The sequence below is a fragment of the Vulpes lagopus genome, chromosome 23 (genome assembly GCF_018345385.1).
Source record: "Vulpes lagopus strain Blue_001 chromosome 23, ASM1834538v1, whole genome shotgun sequence".
In the NCBI taxonomy this organism is placed as follows: domain Eukaryota; kingdom Metazoa; phylum Chordata; class Mammalia; order Carnivora; family Canidae; genus Vulpes; species Vulpes lagopus.
In genome coordinates, this window is record NC_054846.1 from 8,483,515 (window position 1) to 8,508,343 (window position 24,829).

General features: G+C 36.5%; 1 protein-coding gene across 5 annotated transcripts in view; it reads right to left on the reverse strand.

Moving 5' to 3' along the window:
- The window catches only part of RXFP1 (relaxin family peptide receptor 1), a 95,076-nt gene that overhangs the window by 15,822 nt on the left and 54,425 nt on the right, over positions 1 to 24,829 (reverse strand). For 3 of the 5 annotated variants that reach the window (XM_041737832.1, XM_041737831.1, XM_041737835.1), the window contains exons 4-10: positions 22,909 to 23,014; positions 17,961 to 18,032; positions 14,217 to 14,288; positions 9,832 to 9,903; positions 9,674 to 9,745; positions 9,018 to 9,092; positions 1,456 to 1,527 (exon numbers count right to left, since the gene is read on the reverse strand). In XM_041737832.1, the coding sequence (XP_041593766.1) occupies positions 1,456 to 1,527; positions 9,018 to 9,092; positions 9,674 to 9,745; positions 9,832 to 9,903; positions 14,217 to 14,288; positions 17,961 to 18,032; positions 22,909 to 23,014 (541 nt within the window). The remainder of the gene's footprint in view (positions 1 to 1,455; positions 1,528 to 9,017; positions 9,093 to 9,673; positions 9,746 to 9,831; positions 9,904 to 14,216; positions 14,289 to 17,960; positions 18,033 to 22,908; positions 23,015 to 24,829) is intronic. The other 2 variants (XM_041737834.1, XM_041737836.1) reach the window with 2 other exon arrangements.

The following is a 24,829-nucleotide window of genomic DNA, read 5'->3' on the forward strand; positions in this document are numbered from 1 at the left end:
CTCTAGTTTGGGATGTTGAATCCGGCTGTAGTAGTTTTTGACCAGTTCATTTCTGCCCGGATCTCATGTATTAAGAACCAGCATAAAGGACTAACTCACAGAAAAGTTTTAAAATGTTTCCAATTCTTTAAATGTTATGTGGCATGCCGGGAGGTTGGCCTTGTACCATCTTGAAGTATTTATTTCCTCTCAGCTCTCCAAACCATTATGAACTCCTGCCAGTATCCCTAGACCAGAAAAGTACAAGCACCTGCCAAGAGGAAACTCACAAATGATCTCTTCACACAGAGGCTTCTTTAAAAGCAAACCAAAGTAGAATAGCAAAGAAGTTGTAAGATTTGGTCTCTGTTGTTCAGGTACAATTTGGTTTCCTTCGAGCAGTTAGTAGGAACTGTTTTTGCATGATCATTACAAAGCATCCTGTACCTGAAGACGCCTGAGCTCACTGATTAAGAGGTCAAATATCTTAGTGGCTTGAACCCGCTGGAATGGAGGATGCATGTTAGAGAAAAATTGTTGTATCAGTGACAGTTATTACATTGCCTGTACACAAGGGTCCTAGTATTATGGCTTCTAAGAATGGATTTCTAGGTGGATTCTATATAGTGCTTTCTAAACTTTTCCCATGGTAACTACACTTAAAAACATGGGACGTAACATACACCCACACAACCCAAGATTCAAGAAATAGTACATTTAATTATCTGAATTACACTCTGATATTTTTATCCTATTCAATTCAACACTGTTTCATTAAAGAAGCTAGTCAGGAGATGCCATATTGCTTTCATCACCCACTTGTGGGCTTCAACCCACAGTCTGAAAAACGCTGCTCTGAAAAAATGAGCTGTATATGAAGCAGTTGGGTTTTTATATTGTAAGAAGCTCCAGCATCCTTCACTTTCATGGAAAAAGCAGTGTGGGTTTAAAATAGGCCAGAAGGACATAAGGAGAAATCATACTCAATGACACTCTAAAGTTTATCCTGGTGTCCACAATCATATCTTCAGGGGTGTAGACATTCTACAGTATTTTTTATAATTTTGGTTATGATTAATTTTTTTCCCACAGTCTATACGGTAATAATTTGCATAGGGCAAATATTCTTATAGATTAAGACCAACTTAGTGTTTTTCAAACTGAGATCCCAGGAGAGATTCTAGGTGGTCAATGAAAGTTTCTTTCCATTAAAATGGGTATTATTTAAGTTCTAGAAAAATAGGTCTCATATAATACAGTACTGCTGTGATGATCGATGCGTGTTGTGAATCTTGGTTAAGTCTGGTGTGAACTTCAAAAATTTTGCCAATATGCTTCGGTTTCAGAAAACTTCGTCATAAGTGAACATTTGCTATGATTACTGTGCATGTTTATGCTAACTTATGCTCACATATGTGATTAATTTTGTTTGTAAGGAGATATAGCATCACTTCAAAAGGATAAAACACTACTTACAAAACAGTTAAATTACCGCAGGAAATAAAAGTCAAATTTCTTAAATTATGGATATGGTTGCCTTCCAAGTCCCTGAAACATAAAAACAAAAATGATAAAGCTAAAATTTGATCATAGAAATAAATTGGTCAAGCACTATTTGTTATCTAATAAAATCTCTTTTTTTCACATACTATATATTTCATATAGATTCTCACAAGTAGCCACTTACATGACAGCAGAAATAATAAATAAATGTAATGCTTCTTTTTCTGTGTTCATAGTGAAAATGTTTGAGTCACATCTGTATCATATGTTCACATGGGTATATATGTTATCCCGAGAAATGTGAAGAGAATGAAGAGTCAAATTAAAAACTGTTATGATAAACATCCACTTTCTCACCAGATTTTAATAGTGGTATGTATTATATACATCTGTCTACACTGCTCCCTTGTGGTCAATTCAACAAACTCCTATCTCCTTAAAAAACGACAACAAAACAACATCTGTCTAGTTACCAGTGCCATTTCTCTAAGTGGTATGACCCTACTTGCTACAGTCTGCAGAAGATTCTATTGTTGCTACAGAAGCTCCTGCTGCCAAAACAATATTTCACCTCTACCTCCCTTGCCTAAACACCTCCCAGGAAAAATTCTCAATGACCTTTACCTCTGAGGACACCATCATTTGCTTTATTATACTGTCACACAGGCCAGTGTCGTCCTTGGCTTTCCAACTTCCAATTTAGGGAGATGCGTATCTGTACTGTACTGTACTGTACTGTACTCTCTTGCTGCGTGATGCTATGTCAGCATCAGGAGTCTGGTCTGAGCTGTAAAACTTGTCACAAAATGTATGTTTAATGTCTCTTCTTTATTCATGGTGATCATGAAGGCATTCTTTTATTGTCCCTCTTTTATTGTTAAGTTTATTTTGTAAGTTTGTAGAACAGAGAGTTAGCCGAGGCTAGGGATATGCTTTCAGGAGTAAATGATGGTCCTTAAATCTGCTCCGTCTCCCCCAACACTTAGTTTACTGGTCACCATATAATATATAGAGCTATTCAAGACCAATTGTGACTAAAGTATATGAACTGAAGTGTGACTCTGGTATTAAAATCTGCCAGGGAAACATGGGTAACATTAAAAGAAGCACCTACATTCCACTGGTGAGGCTACATCTGGAATAGTTAGTTCTATTCTGGGCATTGCAATAAAAATAGACTTTGACAAATCAGGCCGTATCTGAACAATCTGAAAATCAGGATGTACGGGGCCTAGAAATCAAGTCAATTGAGGAAAAGGGTGTATTTGTAATAGAAAAGAGCAAAATGAGAGAGCTATATTTGAAGTCAGGCTGTAGATGATGTCATAGGGTTTTTCTATGTTGCATTCAGGTTGCAAAATTAGATTTACTGGTTGAAGGACAAAAAAGATTTCATATTTAAGTTCACCATCTATAGTACCCAGAGAATAAGCTTATTGTGGCTACAGGTCTTTAGCAGAGGCAATATACCATAACTCAAGAATTTTGTAGACAGGATTTCTTACTATACAGAATATTGTATTAAGTCTTAAATCTTGATTCTAGATCATTCTTCTAAAGAAAAAATTCTATTGTTCTCTTCAATTGGAAACTAAGTACTTATAGTACTACTTTTTTTGGTCATTAGCTTCGGTCAAAGTTTCTGGTCTCTCGCAATATGCATTGTCAGTGACAAGAGACGGTGTTTCTTTCCTCTTTTATTGCTGTTACCATGAATCTACCACCAGGTGGTGATGCTCTCTTAAGTCTCAGAAAATATCCTGTGATACTGAGTTGATTTATTTTTCTTGTTAGCTACTACTGTCACATTTTTTTTCTATTAAGCTAACAAAAATATTTAAGTTAGTATTAATTTACTAATTTGCAAAAATCAATAAGGGGTATACATCAAGGCATAAACTAGGGACTTGATCAAATCATCAGTTTAATTGGATTTTGAGTTTATTTTAAGCTTTATTTGGGAATTTGTTTTGGCTTTCTTCCTAAAATTAGACGCTTTAGTCCCTGATACACAGGGATCCGGTTGGAGGCATACAAATCTGCTTCTTGTCCCTAGCTCTAAGCCCTACGTGAGCTGACAAGGGGTGTTTTTCTTGCTTTTCTTGCTTCTAATGTCTAGACTACTTTTCCAACTTCCAATAAGCCTCTAAACGTAACCATTTATTTTTTCCTTTTATACATGGTCGTTAAGTTTGGCTAATTTGGTCATGAGGTTTCAGAATTGGCTAAAAGTGAAAATTTGATTCCATCTGAAGAACACACTAACACCACCAATAATCTTTCTTCTCAACTTCCTCTCTTATCGGCCTGGTGGCATTTAAACATTCATATCTCCTTAACCTCTACTTCCTGCTCTTTGAAACATTTCTGGCTCCTATTTCACAGAGAGAATTGAGGTGATGAAGCAGGGAGGAGCCCCTGACTTTCTACTCAACATCTACAAACTTAACCTGTATATGCCCTTGGGTCTCCTAGTCTCAAGAAGAGAGATGACCCTTCCAATCCCTCCATCTGTTTTCTCGAGTTTGGCTTATGTGTGTGTATGTCCTAAAATATATGGTCAATTTTGGCGAATGTTCCTTGGTTGTTGTTTGCTTTCAGGTTTATATCTATTAGAATTAGGTGCAGGTACGTATAACAGACACCCAACCATAACTGCATAAACACGCAACTACAGTTAGGTAGTCCAGGGCTAGTATGGTAGTTTAACAAAGTTGTTAGGAACTTTTCTTTTTTTTCTTTTCTTTTCTTTTCTTTTCTTTTCTTTTCTTTTCTTTTCTTTTCTTTTCTTTTCTTTTTTTTTCTTTCTTTTCTTTTCTTTTCTTTCTTTTCTTTTCTTTCTTTTCTCTTTTCTTTTCTTTTTTTTTTCTTTCTTTCTTTCTTTCTTTCTTTCTTTCTTTCTTTCTTTCTTGGATTGTGTTTCTGGATTGTGTTTATTTATTTGAGAGAGAGAATGTGGGCGAGAGCAAGCGAGAGCACAAGACGGAGGAGGGGCAGGGGGAGAAGAACCGGGAGCCTCTGCTGCCATGGGAGCCCCAAGCCGGGCTTGATCATGACCTGAGCCAAAGGCTGATGCCCAACCAACTGAACCACCCAGGCACCCTGAAACATCTTTCAAATTTACTGTTTATATGCCCTTGTCTTCATGGTCTAGGATGATACTGAAGCTTGAGCCATCATATGCATGTTTTTGAATAAGGAAAGAGAGGAAGGGCTTGCCTTTTTCTCTTTAGGAAGACTTCCTTGAAGTTCCCCACTAAACTTCTTCCACCTTATTAATCAGAGCTTAGACATGTGGCCATATCAAGACGCAGGAAAATCTGGGAATGTATTTTAGCTGGGCACACTGCTGTCCCAAATGTATCAGTTCTGTTATTGAGAAGGGACATTGTTGTTTGATATACAAAAATTAGAGTTGGGTCATTAATTATGTTATTTAGTTCTTCGTATCCCTTTTGGTTTTACTTGATCTTTCATGGACTAATAGAGGTGGGTTATTATCTGTTACTGCTCATGTATGCCTACTATTCCTTTTGGTTACTGTATGAATCTACTTGGCGCATATATACTTATTATGTAATATCTTTTGTTAGAAATTGCACACTCTAGTATTTAAATGTCCTTCTTAGTGTTGTTTAATGCAAATTGGCCAGAATTTAACTACTTAGATAAAATATGATGCCTTCTTTTTTACTGGTTTGCATCTACATGGAATACTTTAGATCAGTCTTTTTTTTTTTAATTTTTTTTCAATTTTTATTTATTTATGATAGTCACAGAGAGAGAGAGAGAGAGAGGCAGAGACACAGGCAGAGGGAGAAGCGGGCTCCATGCACCGGCAGCCCGACGTGGGATTCGATCCCGGGTCTCCAGGATCGCGCCCTGGGCCAAAGGCAGGCGCTAAACCGCTGCACCACCCAGGGATCCCTAGATCAGTCTTTTATTTTCGATCTTTCTTACTCAATTATAGTTATTTTTTTTTGTAAATAGCACTGAATTAGGTTTTGTTTTGTGAGCCAATTTGAAAAATCTCTTTTCTTTCTAATAAGTAAACAGTTAAATCCACTTGAGTGTACAGAGATGACTAATATATCTGACCTTAGTCTGCTATTTAAAAATATTACTTACTATAAGGTTTTATATGTTAAAAAACTTTCAACAAATTTAAAAAAACTTTATTTTTTTATTTTTTTAAAAGACTTTATCTATTTATTTATGAGAGACATGGAGAGAGAGAGAGGCAGAGACACAGGCAGTGGGAGAAGCAGGCCCCATGCAGGGAGCCCGATGTGGGAATTGATCCGGGGTCCCCAGGATCAGGTCCTGGGCTGAAGGCAGCGCCAAACTGCTGAGCCACCTGGGCTGCCCTAAAACCTTTGTTTTAATATTTAGAAAGGTTTGTATAACTACTGGTTATCTTTATAACTTTACCCAATACACTGTATCTTCTCTTTCTAGAGAATAACAATACTTACTCATTTCCTATTATAACTTATAAGAACTGATAAAATGAGTATATATTGTCTTCCTTTCTGCTCCTCTGCTTTTCTCCGACCATATGATTTTGGTAAGTTGTATGCTTTTTGTTAATATTCAGCTTAGGAATATCAAATATCAACATTTGGTGGATTTGTTGGTTTTAAGTGATATCTTTTGACTCCTAGTTATTTTTCTTTATGGTTCCATGGTTATCACTGTATTCATTTTGAAACTGTTTACTCATCTAAGATTATTAAATCTTCTTGCTGAATTGACCCCTTTATCATTGTGTGATATCCCTCTTTATCCTTGGTTATAGTCCCTGTTCTAAAGTCTATTTTTCCAATACTATTGTGTAGATGATAAAGTTCCTTCCTATCTGTAGAAACGGAGCAGTGGTGTTTTGTGACTTTCTATATCCTAAGCATAATCTTGTTGGAATAGAATTGTAATACATTGTACTCTTTGGTGACTTTTTCTTTGTAATTCATATTATGCTCTTGAAATTGAGCCAGGTTGACTGAAGTGGGGCTCAGTCATTGATTTTAAACGCTGTGTGTGTATCACAGTTTATTTTTCCATCTGGGTCCACATCTTCCAGCCCCTTGCTCTATAATATATCTTCACTGTTTTCTATAGTTCCAAATTCTTCATATTAGCTTCTCCTGCCTATAAATAAACTTGCTTCATCTCCTATCAAAATAAGTTTAATTTACTCTCTTGATCTTTAGTTCACCTTTGCCCCATCTGTTCTTGTGCTTATTTATTACTTATATTTCTAACTATTTGAATTTCCCAACTTCTATTGTGGCGTTTATAGGTTTTTGTTTTTGTTTTTGCTTTGAAAGAACTATAATAATAATAATATAAAAAAGAAAGAACTATAATAAAGATTTTAATCTGTTGTCTGTCTGAGCATATTATCCTGGGCTGTCATGTCTTTTATGTGTATTTTTCCACTAAGTCAGTTGAATAATTTTTTTTTACTAACACATCCAACTGATTTTTCAGTTTATACTTTGCTACATAAAAGTTCATGTGTGAGGTAAAGATACAGTGATTAGTTTTAAAATAAATGAATATTTATGAAGCAAACATTATTATTACTAGCATTAAAATTGGTATAATACTATCAGGAATGCACACAAAATGACTTTTTTGGATAGCTAAAATTTAAAGACAGTAACTTTAGTGATGAAATTATAAAAAGTCCATTTCTTTAGTAATGGATCTTAGTTTTTTTTAGATTTGCTTATTATTTTGTGAGAGAGAGATGGCAGGTGTGCCCGAGCAGGGGGAGGGAGAGAAAGAAGGTGAGAGAACCTCCAGTAGACCCCAGCTTGAGCATGGAGCCCAACCTGGAGCTTGATCTCAAGACCCTCAGATGATGACCTGAGCTGAAATCAAGAGTTGGACATTTGACCAGGGGTACCTGGGTGGCTCGGTTTGTTGAACCTTCGACTCTTGATTTTGGTTCAGGTGATGATCTCATGGTGGTGGGATGTCAGCCTCATATGGGGCTCCCAGTTCAGCAGGAAATCTGCTTGGGATTCTCTCTCCCTCTCCCACAGCCCCTCCCGCTGCTTGCACACACGTGCTCTCTCTTTCTCTGAATACATAAATGTCAAAAAAAAAAAAAAGTTGGATGCTTAACCGACTGAGTTACCCAAGTGCCACTTTAGTAATTAATCTTAATCATTTAAAGTTTTATCTGAGGTGTGCCTGAGTGGCTTAGTCAGTTGAGCATCTGCCTTCAGCTCAGATTATGATCCCAAGGTCCTGGTGATGGAGCCCCTTATGGGGCTCCTTGCTCAGGGGGGTGTCTGAGTCTCCCTCTGCCCCCCTCTCCTGCCCCACTGGCTTCTGCACTCTCTCACTCTCTCAAATAAATAAAATCTTAAAAAAATAAAGTTTTATCTGAGATGTATATTTGGCTGCCTTTTTAAAAGCAAAGGAAATGTTTATTAATGTATTGCATAATATCTCCTACATTTGCTTCTGGTCTCAGTGTATGAATTTTTAATTGCTAGTTTACTTATGTAAATATTAATCAGTTTTGCCTTATTACTAAGTTTGGATTACTGAGCATGTAATAACTGTTTAATGTGATCATTTGAAACAAAATTTAATTACAAGGGATATTGAACTTAATTTGCCCTTTTCTCAAATATGTCAGGTTGTCAACAACGGGAGTTCTGTGCTGTCATACCAAGATGCCCTCTGGAGTTAGTAATGATTTTGGGGATTTTTGTCTTCCTCTAAATGGTTCCAAACTAGTGTGTTTTGAATAATTATGTCTACTTTTTATAGCGTATCCCACTCCTGCTTTGTTATCAGGTTGATAGTTCTCACTTCGCACTAATGTTTTGAACTTCATCTTTCCCCTCTACTTTTAATCTACTGTGAGCTTAGAAATCAAACAACAACACTTCTGAGAATTTCCTACAACATGAGAGACAGAGGAAGTTTTCATATAACCTGTACATACAGATAATTGATTGAACTTTTAAATAATTATTTTTGTGTTATTTATGTCTTCATTTTTACCTGCATTTTAAATAGGCAAATTTATTGGGTAATTAACCACTGAATGGGTAGAATGATCCTTATTACCATAAGCAAAGTTATTGTGTAAACATGTCCATGAAACATATTCTATTGAGATTAGACTTCAAAAATAAATTCTAAATATCATATTCTCATTAAAGAGACTAAAGGGACTGTCTTTCTGTATCAAATTGATACTTGAAAATAGATCGACAGAGGGAAGAAAGAGATGTTCTATGGATACTGTGACATCTCTTCTTTCTTCTTCCTGCCTCCAAATTGTGTGTGTGTGTGTGTGTGTGTGTGTGTGTGTTGTTTTATCTTGGTGAGAGTCTAGAGGAGTTAGTTTAGACAATGGGGATGTTTAATAACAAAATCATGCTAAAGTATTTGAGGAAATGTGATACGACATTAACAACCTATCATTTTAAAAAACCCAATATCCAAAATGAACGAGGCAAAACCAGGAAAGTTAGCTGACTTCTTTAAGAAAAGGTTCATCAACTTACAGCCAATGCAGTCTTGGCATGTACTGGCAAAGGGGTTTATCCGGCAAATGAGTGAGGACATTATTCATCAGTGCTCTGAAAAAGAAAAGAAAGAAAAGAAGTCACATTTTTCTGGTTCTTTTCTCATCTTAGGTCAAACATGGTATTATCATTATTCTTTATGAAACCACAAAAATCTGTTAGTTGTCTTCTGTTTTTTTTTTCTGTAAGTCTTGTTATATTTAAGTGCTTGTTAGTAATAAAATTCGACAAATGATAGTTGTCAAATGGAGGAAGCAGCAATGTTAGTAACTGAAAAAAAGCCTGTGCCCTTCAAAAGTGGGTAGTGAGAAGGAGGTGACTTTAAAATGAATGTTATTTTTCTTTACCAAGATTAATACTGGGCAGTAATGGTGTGCTTGAAAATATTTCAATAAAACATGGTAGTGAGGCTGTATTCAGTTTTGATGGGCTGATGTCCTAGAAGACAGAAGATCTTATAAAATTGTTACGACTACAAAGTAGCCTCAGAATATAATTAAGAGATGGATTTTAGTTGGGAAGGCCTTTTTGGGGTTTTAACAATTCCATATTTAATGCTGTTAAACTTAAAGCAGTAATTTTTATTCATATCTTTTCCTTCAATTGAAATATTTGCTTTAATTTTTAGTACTTACAAGAGAATAAGAGAATTTAGTCCATAAAATGTTAGTGGGGAAATTCGACTGAGGTGATTATCTTCAATTATCCTGCCAGCCAGAAGAAAAAATTGATTCATTTATATATTTAGAATATAAAAACTAATACTATAAAATGCCACATAAATTAAACATACAGCCATTCTAGTCTGTGGAGATCTTCAAAAACACCCGGCTTCAGGAAAGTTATTCTGTTATGACTGAGATACCTGAAAAAAAAGAGAAATGACTACAATAAATGTGTTACCTTCTTTTTTTCCTTCTTCTTCTTCTTGTTCTTCTTTTTAAAAATTTTATTTATTTATTCAGGAGAGACACAAAGAGAGGCAGAGGGAGAAGCAGGCTGCAGAGGGAACCTGATTCAGGACTCGATCCTAGGACTTTGGGATCATGACCCGAGCCAAAGGCAGACACCCAACCGATGAGCCATCCAGGTGCCCCTTTTTCTTTCTTTTTAAAAGATTTTATTTTTAAGTAAATCTCTACACCCATTGTGGGGCTTTAACTCCCAATCTGGAGATCAAGAGTCACATGCTCTACTGACTTAGCCAGCCAGACGCCCCAAAAGTGTTACATTCTTGATATCCTACATTAAGGAAAGGAAAAACAATAATCACCGGTCTTAGATTTTCTTATATGTTATTCTCATCATACCTTTTCCCTTCTTTTGTGTCTCTAAAAGTTTTTTGTCACTTACGTTTTCATGTCTTGGCTTTAGTTCCCCTATAGTCAGTCAATCAATCAATCAATCAATCAACCACTCTATTCATTCACCTATGCCTTTACTCATCAAATTGCTTTGGCTATCTACTCTGTGGCACTGTGCTAGGTTTATCATCCCTTTCTTTGAGGGACTAGGAGTCTAGAGGGAAGACAGAAGATGAGCAGGTTATTACAGCAATATGGGGAAAAGAGAGAAATGAACAAGGTATGCTCGCTTAGACATTGCAAAGGAGAAAGCACTTGGCTTTGTTGGGAGTGGGGACTGCAGGTGTGGAAGAGCAAGGGGGCCCGATTAGATGGACAGAAATTTGGATGAAGATGTCATTCACAAAGCAAAGAATGGCTAGAGTTAATATGGGCAGAGGAGATTGCTTGTGCAAAGGCAAGAGGTATGAGAGAGAGCAACAAGTTAAGGGACCACCAGGTATTTCAGTGCGGTCTCACCACGAAGGGGCTGTGAAGAGAGACAGAGGATGAACCTGGGAGTCAGTTGGGGGCCTGATCTGGGAAAAAAAGGCCATTCCATGCCTTACTGAAGAGTCTGACCTCACCTTACCTACCCAACTGTCCCTTTTACCTTTCTGCAGAGTGAACCAACTCTGTTCTGTTCTGTTGATCTTGTCCTCCTGCCACATTTATTTCTACCTCAGTCTCTTCAGTAGAGCAGTGCGCTGCTCTGACTCTGCTGTCAGTTTGAGTGCTAGTGTTGCTACTTATTAATAGTGTGACCGTAAGCAAGCAGTTAACTTCTGAAAGCCTCAGTTTACTCATCTCCAAAATGGAGGTAATATTAGTACCTACTTTATTGGGTTGTAACATTTGAGGCAGTGCATGTCACAAGCACTCAGTCCATATTATTTATTACAACAACACCTCTGTTCATGCCTCCCATTGTGGTTTCTTTCCTTTACTTTTCCCCTTCTGCCTGTGAGTCACATGCAAGTTATAGTTCAAATTTCACTTCCACAAACACATGGACCACGTTGATTTCTCTCTTTTCTCTATTCCGACAGTTCTTAGTGTTGACATCTTATAAAATTTCTCCTGCCAGTCGTCTCCCCAGTCCCCACCAGGTTTGACATTTGCTTAGGGGTAGCAAGAGATGATATGAGTGGCTCATATTAGAGCCACTTCCTTCCCTCCCTTGTAAACCTGGAACCCCATTTGGGGACAGCTAGGGTAAAGAATAGTTATAACACTTTCTTGTGACCACCTCAGAAGTATCCTTTATGTTTTTATTTAATTTATTTATTTGTATTCCTTCATTATTCATTTATTTGTTCTTTCAAGATTCCATTTAAATTCAAGTTAGTTAACATACAGTGTAGTATTAGTTTCAGGAGTAGAATTTAGTGATTCATCAGTTGCATATAATACTCAGTGCTCAGCACAGGAGGTGCCCTCCTTCATGCGCATCACCCAGTTACCCCATCTTCCCTTCCACCTCCCTTCCCTCAGCCCTCAGTTTGCTTGCTATAGTTATGAGCCTCTTATGGTTTGTCTCTCTCTCTGTTTTTTTCTTATTCTATTTTTCCTTCCCTTCCCCTATGTTTTTTTGTTTGGTTTCCTAAATTCCACATATGAGTGAAACCATATGAAAATTATCTTTCTCTGATTGACTTATTTCACTCAGCATAGCACCTTCCAGTTCCATCCACTTCAACGTAAGTATTCATCCCTCTGATGGCTAAGTAATATTCCATTGTGTATGTAGATACACCACATCTTCTTTATCCGTTCATCAGCCAATGGACATTTGGGCTCTTTCCATATTTTGGCTATTTTAGTGCTGCTATAAACATTGGGGTGCATGTGCCTCACCGGTCTCTTTAAAAGCCAGTAGCAATCCCCTAGGTAAAAAGCATTTGATCCACTCCTGCTATACTCCTCTGTTTAGCCCAGTCTTGTATATTTTCCGGAGTCATCCTTCACTGCTCCAGACCCCAAATGGTCACTCATTTCAGTGAATCCTTTTTTAAAGATTTATTTTATTTATTCATTTTAGAGAGGGGGGGAGAGAGCACGCATGTGTTGCAAGAGTGAGGGAGAGGGGCAGAGGGAGAGGATCTCAAGTAGAGTCTACACTGAGCACAGAACCAGACATGGGGTTCCATCTCACGACCCTGAGATCATGACTTGAGCCAAAATCAAGAGTCGGAAGTATAACCCACTGAGCCACCCAGGTGGCCCTTTCAGTGAATCTTAATACCAGTTTTGATCTGAACAACACAGGCTTAGGATTTAATTAAGTAACCTCTTTTATCATTCTCTAATTGTTGTGTGTATGTTTGTATTGTTTCCCCACCCTAGATCATAAGCTTCTGGAGAACAAGAGGCACACTTCTCCCCAATGGTAGCATAGCTCTTTACCGAAACATTAAGGTGTAAGCTGCTAGAAGGCAGCCTCTGTGACTTATATTTCAGTGCCACCTCCCCATGATGTCTAGCTGAAATGTTTGCACACTATAAAGGCTAATGAATATTTATGGATGGATCAACAGCAAATCTAATTATCTATTATAACCTAGAAGTATGTGACATCTTAACATCTAAACAATATTCTGATGCTATGAATAACCATGGAAAAAATACGGAGGATACTAGAATTTGTGGTACTATTTTTTATATTCATTGAACATGAAACCGTCTGGACTATGCTTCACATGCATTGAACGTTAAATCAAACAGATGATATTTAATAAATTTTGAACAGATTCATGGGGGTTAGGGAGAAAGATAGTCAGGAATCTGATGGGAAAGAATCCAGTATTGACTTTAGGTGATTTGTGAAGACACGGAAGAGGAGGGAGGGGATAGAAGGGAAGAGGACTTGGCAAAAGTGGTTACCGTGTGTGTGTGTGTGTGTGTGTGTGTGTGTGTGTGTGTGTGTTTTAAGATTTTATTTATTTACTCATGAGAGTTACAGAGAGAGAGGCAGAGACATAGACAGAGGGAGAAGCAGGTTCCCACGGGGGGCTGGATGTGGGACTCGATCCCAGGACCCTGGGATCATGCCCTGAGTCGAGGGCAGATGCTCAACCACTGATCCACCCAAGTATCCCCAAAATGGCTACTGCAGGAATTTGAGTCTCCAGGGCTCTTCTCCATTTTGCTAGGAAAATGATTAGACAGCCTTTTCTCAGTCTCAAACCTAATACCACAAACTAGGACTCTGACTGAAATGAATTTCTTGGATTAGGATTTAAAGCAAGTGGGCTGAAAGGAATTTAGGGACTTGTTGATCTATGTGATTTTTGGTTATATTTTCGTGCGATTACTTCTTCCAGGAGGTTCAGTTCAGCTGCTTGGTAAAACTCAGTGAAATGGAACTTAGAAAGGGGATCCCTGGGTGGCTCAGAGGTATAGTGCCTGCCTTCGGCCTAGGGTGTGATCATGGGGTCCTGGGATGGAGTCCCACATTGGGCTCCCTGAGTGGAGCTTGCTTCTCTCTCTCTCTCTCTTTTTCTCTGTGTCTCTCATGAATAAATAAATAAAATCTTTAAAAAAAATGGAACTTTGAGAAAGCCTATTTTAAAAAGCTTTGCTTTAAACTACAATGAAATGCCACTTCATAGCCATTAGGATGGCTGTTTTTTTTTTTTTTTTAAGAACAAATCTCCAAACAACAAAACCCCAGTAAATAAGAAGTATTGATGAGGATGTGAAGAACTAAGGACCCGCAGAGTTAGCATCCTTAGGCACCGTGCTGAGCTGACCTTTCCTGGGCTGCTGTGGAATGCAGCAGGGCAGGCGGGTAGACCACCGTGGAAGGGGCAAGCTAACTGGCATTGGTACTTACAGTTTAGTAAGACTGTGGAGTCCTCTGAAAGCATAGATGGGTATGGATCTGATCTTATTGTTTTGCAGGCACCTGTTAACACAATTAAAAAAAAAACCATAATGAAACAGAGTTTCCATTTTGCAAGATGTGAAAAGCTCTTTGGGTGGGTAGCAGTGATGGTAGCACAGCAAATGAATACATTTAGTGGCTCTGAATGTATCTTATAATTGGTTAAGATGGTACATTTAATAAAAAAGATTTTATATATTTATTTGAGAGAGAGAGAGAGAGAGAGAGAGAGCGCACAAGCCAGAGGGAGAAGCAGACTCCCCGTGGAGCAGGGAGCCTGGTGCAGGGCTCCATCCCAGGACTCTGGAATCATGACCTGAGCTGGCCACTCAACCAACTGAGCTACCCAGGAGCCTCAAGATGGTACGTTTTACATCATAAATATTTTACCACAATAAACATTTGTTTCTATTTAAAAAGGTAAGCAGAACAAAATAATTTAGTGAAACTAGATTCATGTCTTGCTATTAAAGTCATGTATGATTAGGCAAGTTTGATTTAGAAATTCTGGTTATAAAGATGAACATGTAATAGTTAAAATTTATTTATTTTATTTTTTATCAGAAGTGTAGGTTTATTTAATTAAAAAATAAAGCAAAAAGATTCATCTCCCCTGAGTCCTGTGTACTGTGTCCTTTAAAGCAGCAGCAGTCACAAGGCACATATGTATGAAATACCTCAAGCAAAATAGAAACTAAACATAAAAAAAAAAAAGTTATTTAAAAAGATGTTGAAGACCATTTTTTATATGAACACAGACTATAAAAATGGCATTCTTTTACATTTAAAAAATTATTTCTTTACCTTTACTAAGAGAATAAACAATGGTGTAATATTTTGTAATAGTTAAAATTTAATATTTGAATTTTCTGTAAGTAAAACTTTAATGCACAGTAAGGCATTTAGTAATCAAACAGGCCCAGAAGTCGGACTTTTTAACATTTTCTGGTATCATAGAAGGATCAGTGTTTAACACAGTGCTGGCAAAAGTACAAGTATGTGACATCTTTAGGCCCGAGATCAGATTCCATGTTAGCCACAAATCTGCCCAACAAGTCAGCTTTAATTTTATTAATTTGACACCCCAAGCCTTGCTCCAAAAAGTGTTTGAGGAAGCTTATAGGAAGTATTAATGGCAAAAGAAAAAAAAAAGAAGTAAAAAGAATCAGGATTAGAAGAGTATAAATTAGACGAGCATGTCAAGACAAGAATGCAGTCTTACGTAGCTAACGAGTCTTACAGGATGAACGGCCTTGGGTTAACTGGAGGTCAAAGGAAATAGGTACCAGGGCACAAGCAATTGCATCAACTGCCCCCTTGTAAAGCTTTGCACTTCTGCAAGTACTGGCCCCAGGTTGTAGGGAATGGCAGTATAAGGGTTTCGAGCCTGACTTCTTGTTCTGAGTGCAGGTCATAATTGTCCTTTGGGGTGTTCTGAAGTTTACATATATATATATATATTTATTTATATTTTATTTATAATAAATACTAGGAGCAATAAGGAAGAAACCAATATGAACACATTCTTTTTAAAAAGATTTATTTATTTATTAGAGACAGAGGGAGAGGGAATCTCCAGTGGACTCCCTGCTGAGTGAGGAGCATAACCCCAGTCTGGTCCATCTCATAACCCTGAGATTGTGACCTTGGCTGAAACAAACAATTGGATACTTAACCAACTGTGACATCCAGGTGCCCTCAAGTATAAGCAAATTCTTAGTTAATTAGAAATTTTGACTAAAAGATTTCTCATTTCCCCAACATGCAAGAAAATCTAACTTTGTAAAAGTGTTTTTATTAAATTTATTATGCATTTAACAATTTCACAGAACATGCTGTGGTTCTCATCACATAGTAGGGAATGCATCTGTCTCACAGTGAAGCTTTAGTATGTATTTACTTGTTTCTAACTGTTTTAATGATTAATGATTAATAGACTGTATTGCGTAGAGTTTGAGCAAAGCTCTATCTCTAAAACCAGGTAGAGTTTTTTTTTTGTAATTAGGCTATTTTGATCTATTAGTTAAGACAAATTGGCTACTCAAGAAGTATTTTGTGGGGGACACCTGGGTGGCTCAGTCGGTTGAGAGACTGACACTTGATTTTAGTTCCGATCATGATCTGAGTGTTCTAGAATTGAGCCCCAGGATTGAGTATTCTCTCTCTCTCTCTCTTTCTATCTCTGCCCTTACCTCTGCATGTGCTTTCTCTCTCTCTAAATAAATAATAAATAAATGCTAAATAAATAAATAAATAAATACTAAATAAATAATAAATAAATAATAAATAATAATAAATCTATCTTAAAAAATAAAAGAAGAAATTTGGGGTGCCTGGCTGGCTTAGTTAGTAGAGCACTGAACCCTTGATCTTCTCGTTATGGGTACGAGCCCCACGTTAAGTGTAGAGGTTACTTAAGAATAAAATCCCCAAAAAATTAGTTCAATTTTTATTATGTAAAAATGCTCAACTACTGTGTTACATAAACCTGAATTTTGATTTTTGAAGTCCTTACTCCTTTTAAACATGTGGACATAAGGTGGTGCTACAGATCAGAAAAATTCTTCAGCCTCCAAAAATCAGAAAACAGAATAAGGAAGCATCCTCTTGAAGTTGTTTTTTTTTTTTTTTATTTTTTTTTAAAATTTATTTATGATAGTCACAGAGAGAGAGAGAGAGAGAGAGAGAGGCAGAGACACAGGCAGAGGGAGAAGCAGGCTCCATGCACTGGGAGCCCGACGTGGGATTCGATCCTGGGTCTCCAGTATCGCACCCTGGGCCAAAGGCAGGCGCCGAACCGCTGCACCACCCAGGGATCCCCCGTCTTGAAGTTTTTACATAAGGCCTAATTTTGAAAAGCTCTTCCCTGCTGGTTGCTAAACATTCAGAATAAAGTTCTGAAATCATTTTAATTGAAAATTTTATTTTTGAGTATGAAACATACTTTCTTGCAGATTATCTGAGTTTTGTGTACATTTCATCAAATGAAGTAGATTAATTTTTCTTCTGATTTTGCTCTCTGCTATTTTAAGAACAACGTATAGGTATTTATCTATGTGCGAGATTTCCTCAGTGTAAAACCATTACTAAAACTGACATAGGTATGAAAATGAAACTAGGAATTCTGAGATAGCAAAATTCAAGCACAGGATATTTAAACCCAGCAGTTCAAGGATGATATGATTTAGTCACAGAGCTGGACTAAATAACAGGTGAACATAACCTGGGCCATGATGGATTTTTGGAGTATGCACAAAAATGCTGAACGAATGGGAATCTTGCATGTCAGATGCTATTTGAGGCCAAAATAAAACTTAACCTGCACGGCAGACATGTGAATGGAATTAAGTTTCCCAAACAACATGCTCTGGGGTTTCGAGCCACCATGCTTTGCTCTTAGGTGGAGATTGAATTGGTAAACATATGGGAAAAATTTCTTCACAGTCTAGTGTGTGGCAGGAGAACTCATGCTCCAGTTTCCTTGGGAACAAGTATCTGCAATTTCTCTAGAATGGCTTCTAGAAGTCCTCAAAACAAAGTTCCCTGGTAGTCTCTAGCTAACAGCTAAATAATTTCCCCGAGGCAAGGTTAGTGTTAAGCAGTGGTATAGTGCTGGTCTGAGCAGAAGTGGGAAGAGACAGGCCCAAACAATGTGAGTTAATTTTAATATTGGGAATTAGATTTTTTTCTTACAGCTTCTGAAGATTATGGTACTTCCTGAAGCCATCAGGAGGAAGCTTTCTTATTAAATTCCACCGAAGCGACCTGAAATAAATGTAAATGTGGTTACAATTGGGTGGTTCTTCAAGGGGTTTTTTCTTCACTTTTAAACTACAACAGTATAAATAGTCATAAGCTTTATTTACTTTAGCACCAGCTTTCAGGAAATGTTTTATTTCATAATGTTACTCTCATATCCATAGTACCATTTGAACTAGGTCTGTCAGTTTTGTATTATTAAAGAAATTTATCTTTTCTTAAATTTAGATTGCAACATTGTAATTCTGATGAAACACAAAAGTAATGAAACTGGGAAAATACTTGTCAGTTACATTTTCCTTTTCTCTTTTTATTTAACAGACGCTAGAAAATATCTCAGTTTTGAAGTGACAATAAAAAGTGTTTTCTGTTTAAAGCACATTCAAGAACTTAAGTAATTTTATATTTTTCAGTATTTCATTGCTCACATCCCACTACCTTTACTTCCTCTTAAAATTAATTATGAAGGAAACTGTTAATTGGTAAGTACAATTGAACTGTCTTTATTCAATAAATGATTTCATTTCAATTTCTAGTAAATTGCATAGAAGGATTTTCCCTTGAGTCACAATTTGATACGCAGCTTGACACAAACCAGGTCCACATAATTGTGATTATACTGGAAAGGATCTAAACATTTGATTTTTTTTTTTTAAGAAAAGCAATGCAAGGTAATAGGAACAAAATTAAAGAACCAAAAACCAAACCAAACAGAACAACATCCAAACCATCGCAGCTGGAGTCCCTTGCACGAACCACATACATCATCTTTCTAATCTTTCCTTGTCAGTCTCTTTAACTGTGAAAGCATCGATTTGTACTAGATGACCTGTAATAATATGATGCACTTGGCACTATCTTTATATAATATGATGGAGAAGATGCTCCTTGTTAAGTAAGCAATAGACTACATTGTCTGGAGGTTGTCTGCTGTGGAATAAACACTTGGAAATACTTAATGGGCAAAGAGGACTCAGTTACCACAATGTCACATAGTTGACAGTGTCACACACAATCGACAGTGTCACACAGTAGGCACTACCGATCTTAGTTGTTATGTTGGTTTGGACCATTGTTGCTTAAACTTGAGAATGAAAACTTCTTAAGGCAAAATGGTTTCTCAGACTCCTCAGGACACAGTTTTGGAATCTAATTTGAAAAATGCTATTCTAGAGTCTGGGAGACCATGTATTCTCCATAGGGATGCTGTTCCTCCAAGGTGTGAAAACTGGTTCTCAAGGAGGGGAAAAAAAAATCTTACTTTTTTAAGTGGATGAAGAACAGGTATACATAAACAGATATACAGTATGTTTGTAATATTAAAATTTCACAGGAGGGGACAAATAGAAAAAGAATGTCTAAAAGGGCTTGGGGGGGGTAATAATGAAAAGAAAAAAAGCTTAAGAAACACTGTCCTTAAACACTATACATAATAGTCACTTAGTGGTTTTTTTAATGAATGAATGCCAAAGGTTGATTAACTACTAACTCTCTCATGAAATTGTTCTAGGCTGCCGGACTATCACTAAATGGTCTTTCATTCCTTATGTTAGCTAATTGAGAATTCCTGCTTTCCTCATTATTCTCACGTGGCTTGGCTCTTCAGTTCTGCTTTACATCTTGTTTACATGTTTGTGTTGTATAAAAATAAACTGTCGAATATTTGAATTTGACTTAAAAATTTGATGAAAACTTAGTGTGTTTTTAAAAATGTGTTCATTCATGCATTCATTCATTTTCTCAACATATGTTGAATGCCTTCCATTTGCACTTTGTAAAAAAGGATAATATCATTGCTCTTAAGAAGCTTATACTCCATTTGGGTGACAAATAACATATTTTATCTATAAATAGAGAGTTTTCTTTGGACGATAACTTCAGTTTTATAGCCCAGGGGTAAAAAGGCCATCATCTTGTTTTATTTTTATTTATTTTCTTGTAAATTCAATTCAAAAACAGGGTTTGGAGTTTACTATACTCTTATGGGAATTTTGGAGATTATATAGAAAAACCAAGTTTTAAGCCCCCGTTGAGCTTATGGCATTTCCCTTTTTCTGGTAGAGAAGGTCTACCCTTTCTGCAGGTCTTGCAGATCAGGACCACAGTCACTATAGTAGAAGGAGAAATGTTTGATGTGCTTCAAAGAGACACAAGTGAGGATCTATGAGAGAATCCAAGAGCAAGAGGCTAATTGCACCGGAGTGGGAAGGTTATTCTGGAGGGAAGGAAAGCTTATTTAAGGACTCCTAAATAATGTTTCTTAGAAAGTTGTTTTTTTATTAATGGTGCCTAGGATTTAAAGGCTACTTCTTTCTAAATGAAGTCAAATATTTTTACAAATCGCATTCTCAATATTTTTCTGATATCCTGTTGAAATAGAAAAAAGTAAGTGTTGTTATTCTCACTGAGTAGGACAAGCCAAAAACCTTTTTACTATGATAAATTCTTGTGTTTTAAAATATAATATTCTGACTCTTTACAATGTGAAGTGTGTGTGTGTGAGAGAGAGAAACTATCCTAATTATTATTGTCAAAGCTAGCTGTAGTTTTGATAAAGTTCTGATAATTAGGTTATGTAGTTTAGCAATTAAATTCTAGGATCTTATAGGCAGCCCTCACACTGTCAAAACTAATGTTTAGGAAGCCAGAACGATGCATAAATAATCATATTGTCTGTTTCTCTTGTTTAATTGCATTTATGAGAAATGTCTTAAAAATCCCAACTTCAATAAATATTACTTGGATTATTGGTTTCTTTGATACTTATATATGATCTATTCCATTTCCAGTATTTCTCTATGAGAGTTCCAATTCAAAATATGGCAGGAACTCAGTGATAAAATTTGACATTTACTCTTTTAATATATTTGCTGTTAAGCCTAAGGTTCCTTTTTTCTATGGAATTGAATGAAGATAAGGGCAAGATGTGTTGGTGAGTCGGAATTCTGCAGAGAAAAATAGAAATGGACAACTTGAATCAAGTTGCTCAACCCAAAGCACAAGAAGCTGCTATTTTTTAACAAAAAATAAGGTGTTATAAACATAAACTCCTGAGCTTTATTACTACGTCTTCAAATGCCTGTTGAGAATTTCTGTTGAGTGACCTGTTAATCTCAAATTGAAAATGCCATCTAAAATTGCAGTCCTAATCTTACCCACTTACTGTCGCCAAGTCTCCCCATTCTCCCATCACTATATTACTCAGGATGGAAACCCTGAAGTCATCTTAGATCCTTCCTTCTCCCTTGCCTATCTTCATGAGGAGCTGTCCCATCCCGTTTTTTCCTCTATACCGTGGGCTGAAAACCGGTGGCCCAAAGGACTGTACACACCTCTTTTTGAGTGGCTGTATGAATGTATGTATAAATGTATTGAGCCAGAACAGTTTTTTATTTTAATTTGAATCAGAATGCTTTCAGGCATTCTTTAGGGGCATGTGCTCTTTGGTTAGTCATTGTCTATCTTCTTGCAAACTTCCAGTTCTCTCCCTCTCTTCCTTTCTTATGCAAAGGTTAGCTAGGTTGTGGGAGAATGGATTCAATTCTTACTTAGTGAAAAATGAGACTGGCAGCATCAGGGTATTCTTTGATTTTCTGGTAGTTTGATACAAGTGATTTTCTGGTATTCTGGTGATAACTGTTTCTCTTTGCAAATAGAATGAAATCATCTCAATTTTTATACAGATCAGGTCCAGTCAGGATTTAAATCATGGAAACTCTCCACAGAATCTCAGATTATTATTTTATTCTACTAAAATATTATTATTGTTTTTTGTTGACTAATTACTATGACAAAGAGCTATGGTGACCTGAGGATAGGATAGAATGCTAGCCTTAGTTCAGGTGGGATTGTCACCTTCTTTGGAAAAGAAGCCTTTGTGTGTGGTTTAACCTACTTGATGTTCTTAGCTCATTACCAATTTGGATAAACTCTTCAGGTCACTATCAATTGATTCTGTTAATTTGATGGTACTATCATCTACAGGAACTCTGAGCTCTAGCCCTCTCCAACTCATATTTCAAGGAATTGAGTTGCTGTGTTATGTGGTTTGGGTTGGCAAAAGCAGGACTTGCCCATATTTGTAAACTTAAGAATTACTCCTATTTTGTCTTCATATACTCAAAAGTCAGCCATAAGGCACTTAAACATCTGGATGAAACAAAACACTCAGCAAAAACATTGGATTAAAGTATGTATCCTCCAGTGATTTCTTTTGAAAAGTTTCAGCCATATGTGTGTGACTGTGTTGCTAAAGTTTGTTGAATTCAAATTAGTACTAGATCAACAAACCACTTACTACGAGGATAATTTTCTTTTACATATATAAGTTTGAGTTATTTGGAAAAATCAATATATCTGAGTCAATGTGATTCAGAAGAGTTAGATTTTAAATGTGAAGTTCTGGAAATATTTTATCCAGTTTATTTCACTTGTTTTCTTCCTTTTTTTTTAAATTTATAGATAAGAGTGTTTCCAACAAAGTCTAATAGAGCTCTTTCAATTCTTATACTAAGAAAACTCTATATAATAGTTTAACTGGCAGCCTTTTTCTTTAGTAGCACATAAATGATGACATCTTTTGTTTAGATAAAATACGGCGATACTAAATACGTCATAGGATTATTATGAGGGTCTAAATACATTAATGTATCTAAATACTCCATAGGATTATTATCAGGGACTAAATAGATTAATATATTGAATAATTTAAAGTGGGGCCTAGCATTTAATAAATGTAAAATAAATAGAAGCAATCATTATAATTGACCGAGAACAATGACATCATCTTTGAATAAAAATGCATTAATAATGACAAGGCCTTAATTATAATTTTACAGGCGCTATTCTGGCCGTCAGGATGAAGCCATTCTTTTCTACTTACATTAGAGTCACATTTGAAGAAACTGATGGAACAGCTCGTAAATTGGTCTCATCACAGTCAACCTCTAAACCTCGGCAAAGACATTGCATGGGCACAGAACCGACCACTGAATAAGGAGAAGTCGTAAGGAATGGGGATAGCGAAGGACCAGGAAGAGGAGGGTAATGAAAAGAAAGAAATGAAAAGCTATGAGAAAATTATTTAGTACAAAAGTATGTTGTACCTAATCAATATGGACAATGCTTTAAATTAAGTTCACAAAGTTTGCTTTTAATGTTAATGATGCTACAACATTAAGAACACACACACATTTACCAGCCCATGCATTTTTGTAAATAGCAGACTGTTCTCCATTTGTTGCAAAATGAATGTAGGCATCTGCTTTTACTCACTCGAGGAGAGTGGTTATGTCCAGGGGTGACATGATAGTGTGTGATGGGCTTTAATGTCCATATTAAAGCTGCTACTTAACAATAAAGTATTTATTAATGGCATAGTCAAACCCTTAATGAGAGGCTAAGTCATTTTTAACTAGGGAGAAAGAAGAACTAAGTGTGGATTATAGTGTTGGTAGAATTTCTTTTTTTCTGGAAAATTCATGAGTTTATTAAAAGATTTTTTTTTTAAATGATCTTTTGCTTATGTAGGGATGTAAGGATGCCTAAAATGTCATTTATGGGACTGAACTTTTTTTATGCATAGCCAGCCATTCTATTCTCACTGCTAGTTTTGAAAGAGGGAGAATTGGATGTGTGCCTTTGGCCATCTTGTGGGGCTGTAGTGATAGTCTTACAGATGTGATCCCATTGTTCTAAGCTCTCTTAGAGACTGGTAATGATGTGTTCCCATATAGCTCAGTAATAGAATAGGATTGTTATTCAGTGTAATATAGTCTGATTCCTGGCTTCCTGGGAAATGGTTGATTCACGAGAGCCATGAGGAGTGCTTCCCATCTACATTTATTTTGAAACCCTAACCTGTATAGCTGAGGTTACAGACTCATATGTCTATGGAGGACTGACACAAAATAGGTGTAGGCCTTGTCCCTATGTCCCAGTGGAAGAGCTTCTCCTAACTGTTGCCACATTAGGATAGGAACATGTGTAACCAAGTCAACCAACTTTCTCAAAGAAGCCAGAAATACAATGTTGTATATATACTTATCTATTAAAAATGATAATAGAGAACTCAAAATATTTTAAAATATCACAGAACAAACAAAACTTTCTATGAGAATTTTTTGTTTGTAGGTTTCTAGTTTTTGATCTTTACAGTAAAGCTTTCAGAGAGCAGAAAATTCTCTTTATGGCAAAGTAGAGATTTCTATGACAAAGCTGGTGGATGACTACTAACCAGCACGATTGGCTACAGACTTTGACCTAGTAAATATCCTTTTGCTCAGCTATGAGGGGACAGGTGTTCCTCCTCTCCTCCCAAATAACTACAGACTATTTTACAGGGTTACAAGAGATCAAAATCATAACTTAGGTTTTGTGTTTTTAGTAAACAGAGCCTCCGCCAAGAACTTTTAAACAGTTTTATGGTTGTAAGTAACCATTTTGGCTATGGCTCTCTGAAAACTGATTCTGTCTCCAAGTTAAAGCCACGTCTAACATGAGTGTTGTGGGGAAGGAAGGGTGTGGGTTGGGAGAGAGGATGAAGGTTTTTGAGTGTGAGACTAGGAGGGGTAAAATGGAGGGAGTGAAATTAGCATTACTTCCACCTTTTTTTTCTTTTTATATTGATGGAGCTAAGATAATTCATATATGTTTATTACAGGGTCACCTGTCATGGGGAAAAATGAAAAAATAACACCTAAATATCCAACATCAGAAGAATGTTTAAGCAAATTATGACACTTAAACATATATAGTATATTCAAAAAAGAGCTTTTAACAGCATGGATACCTGATTATGCTAA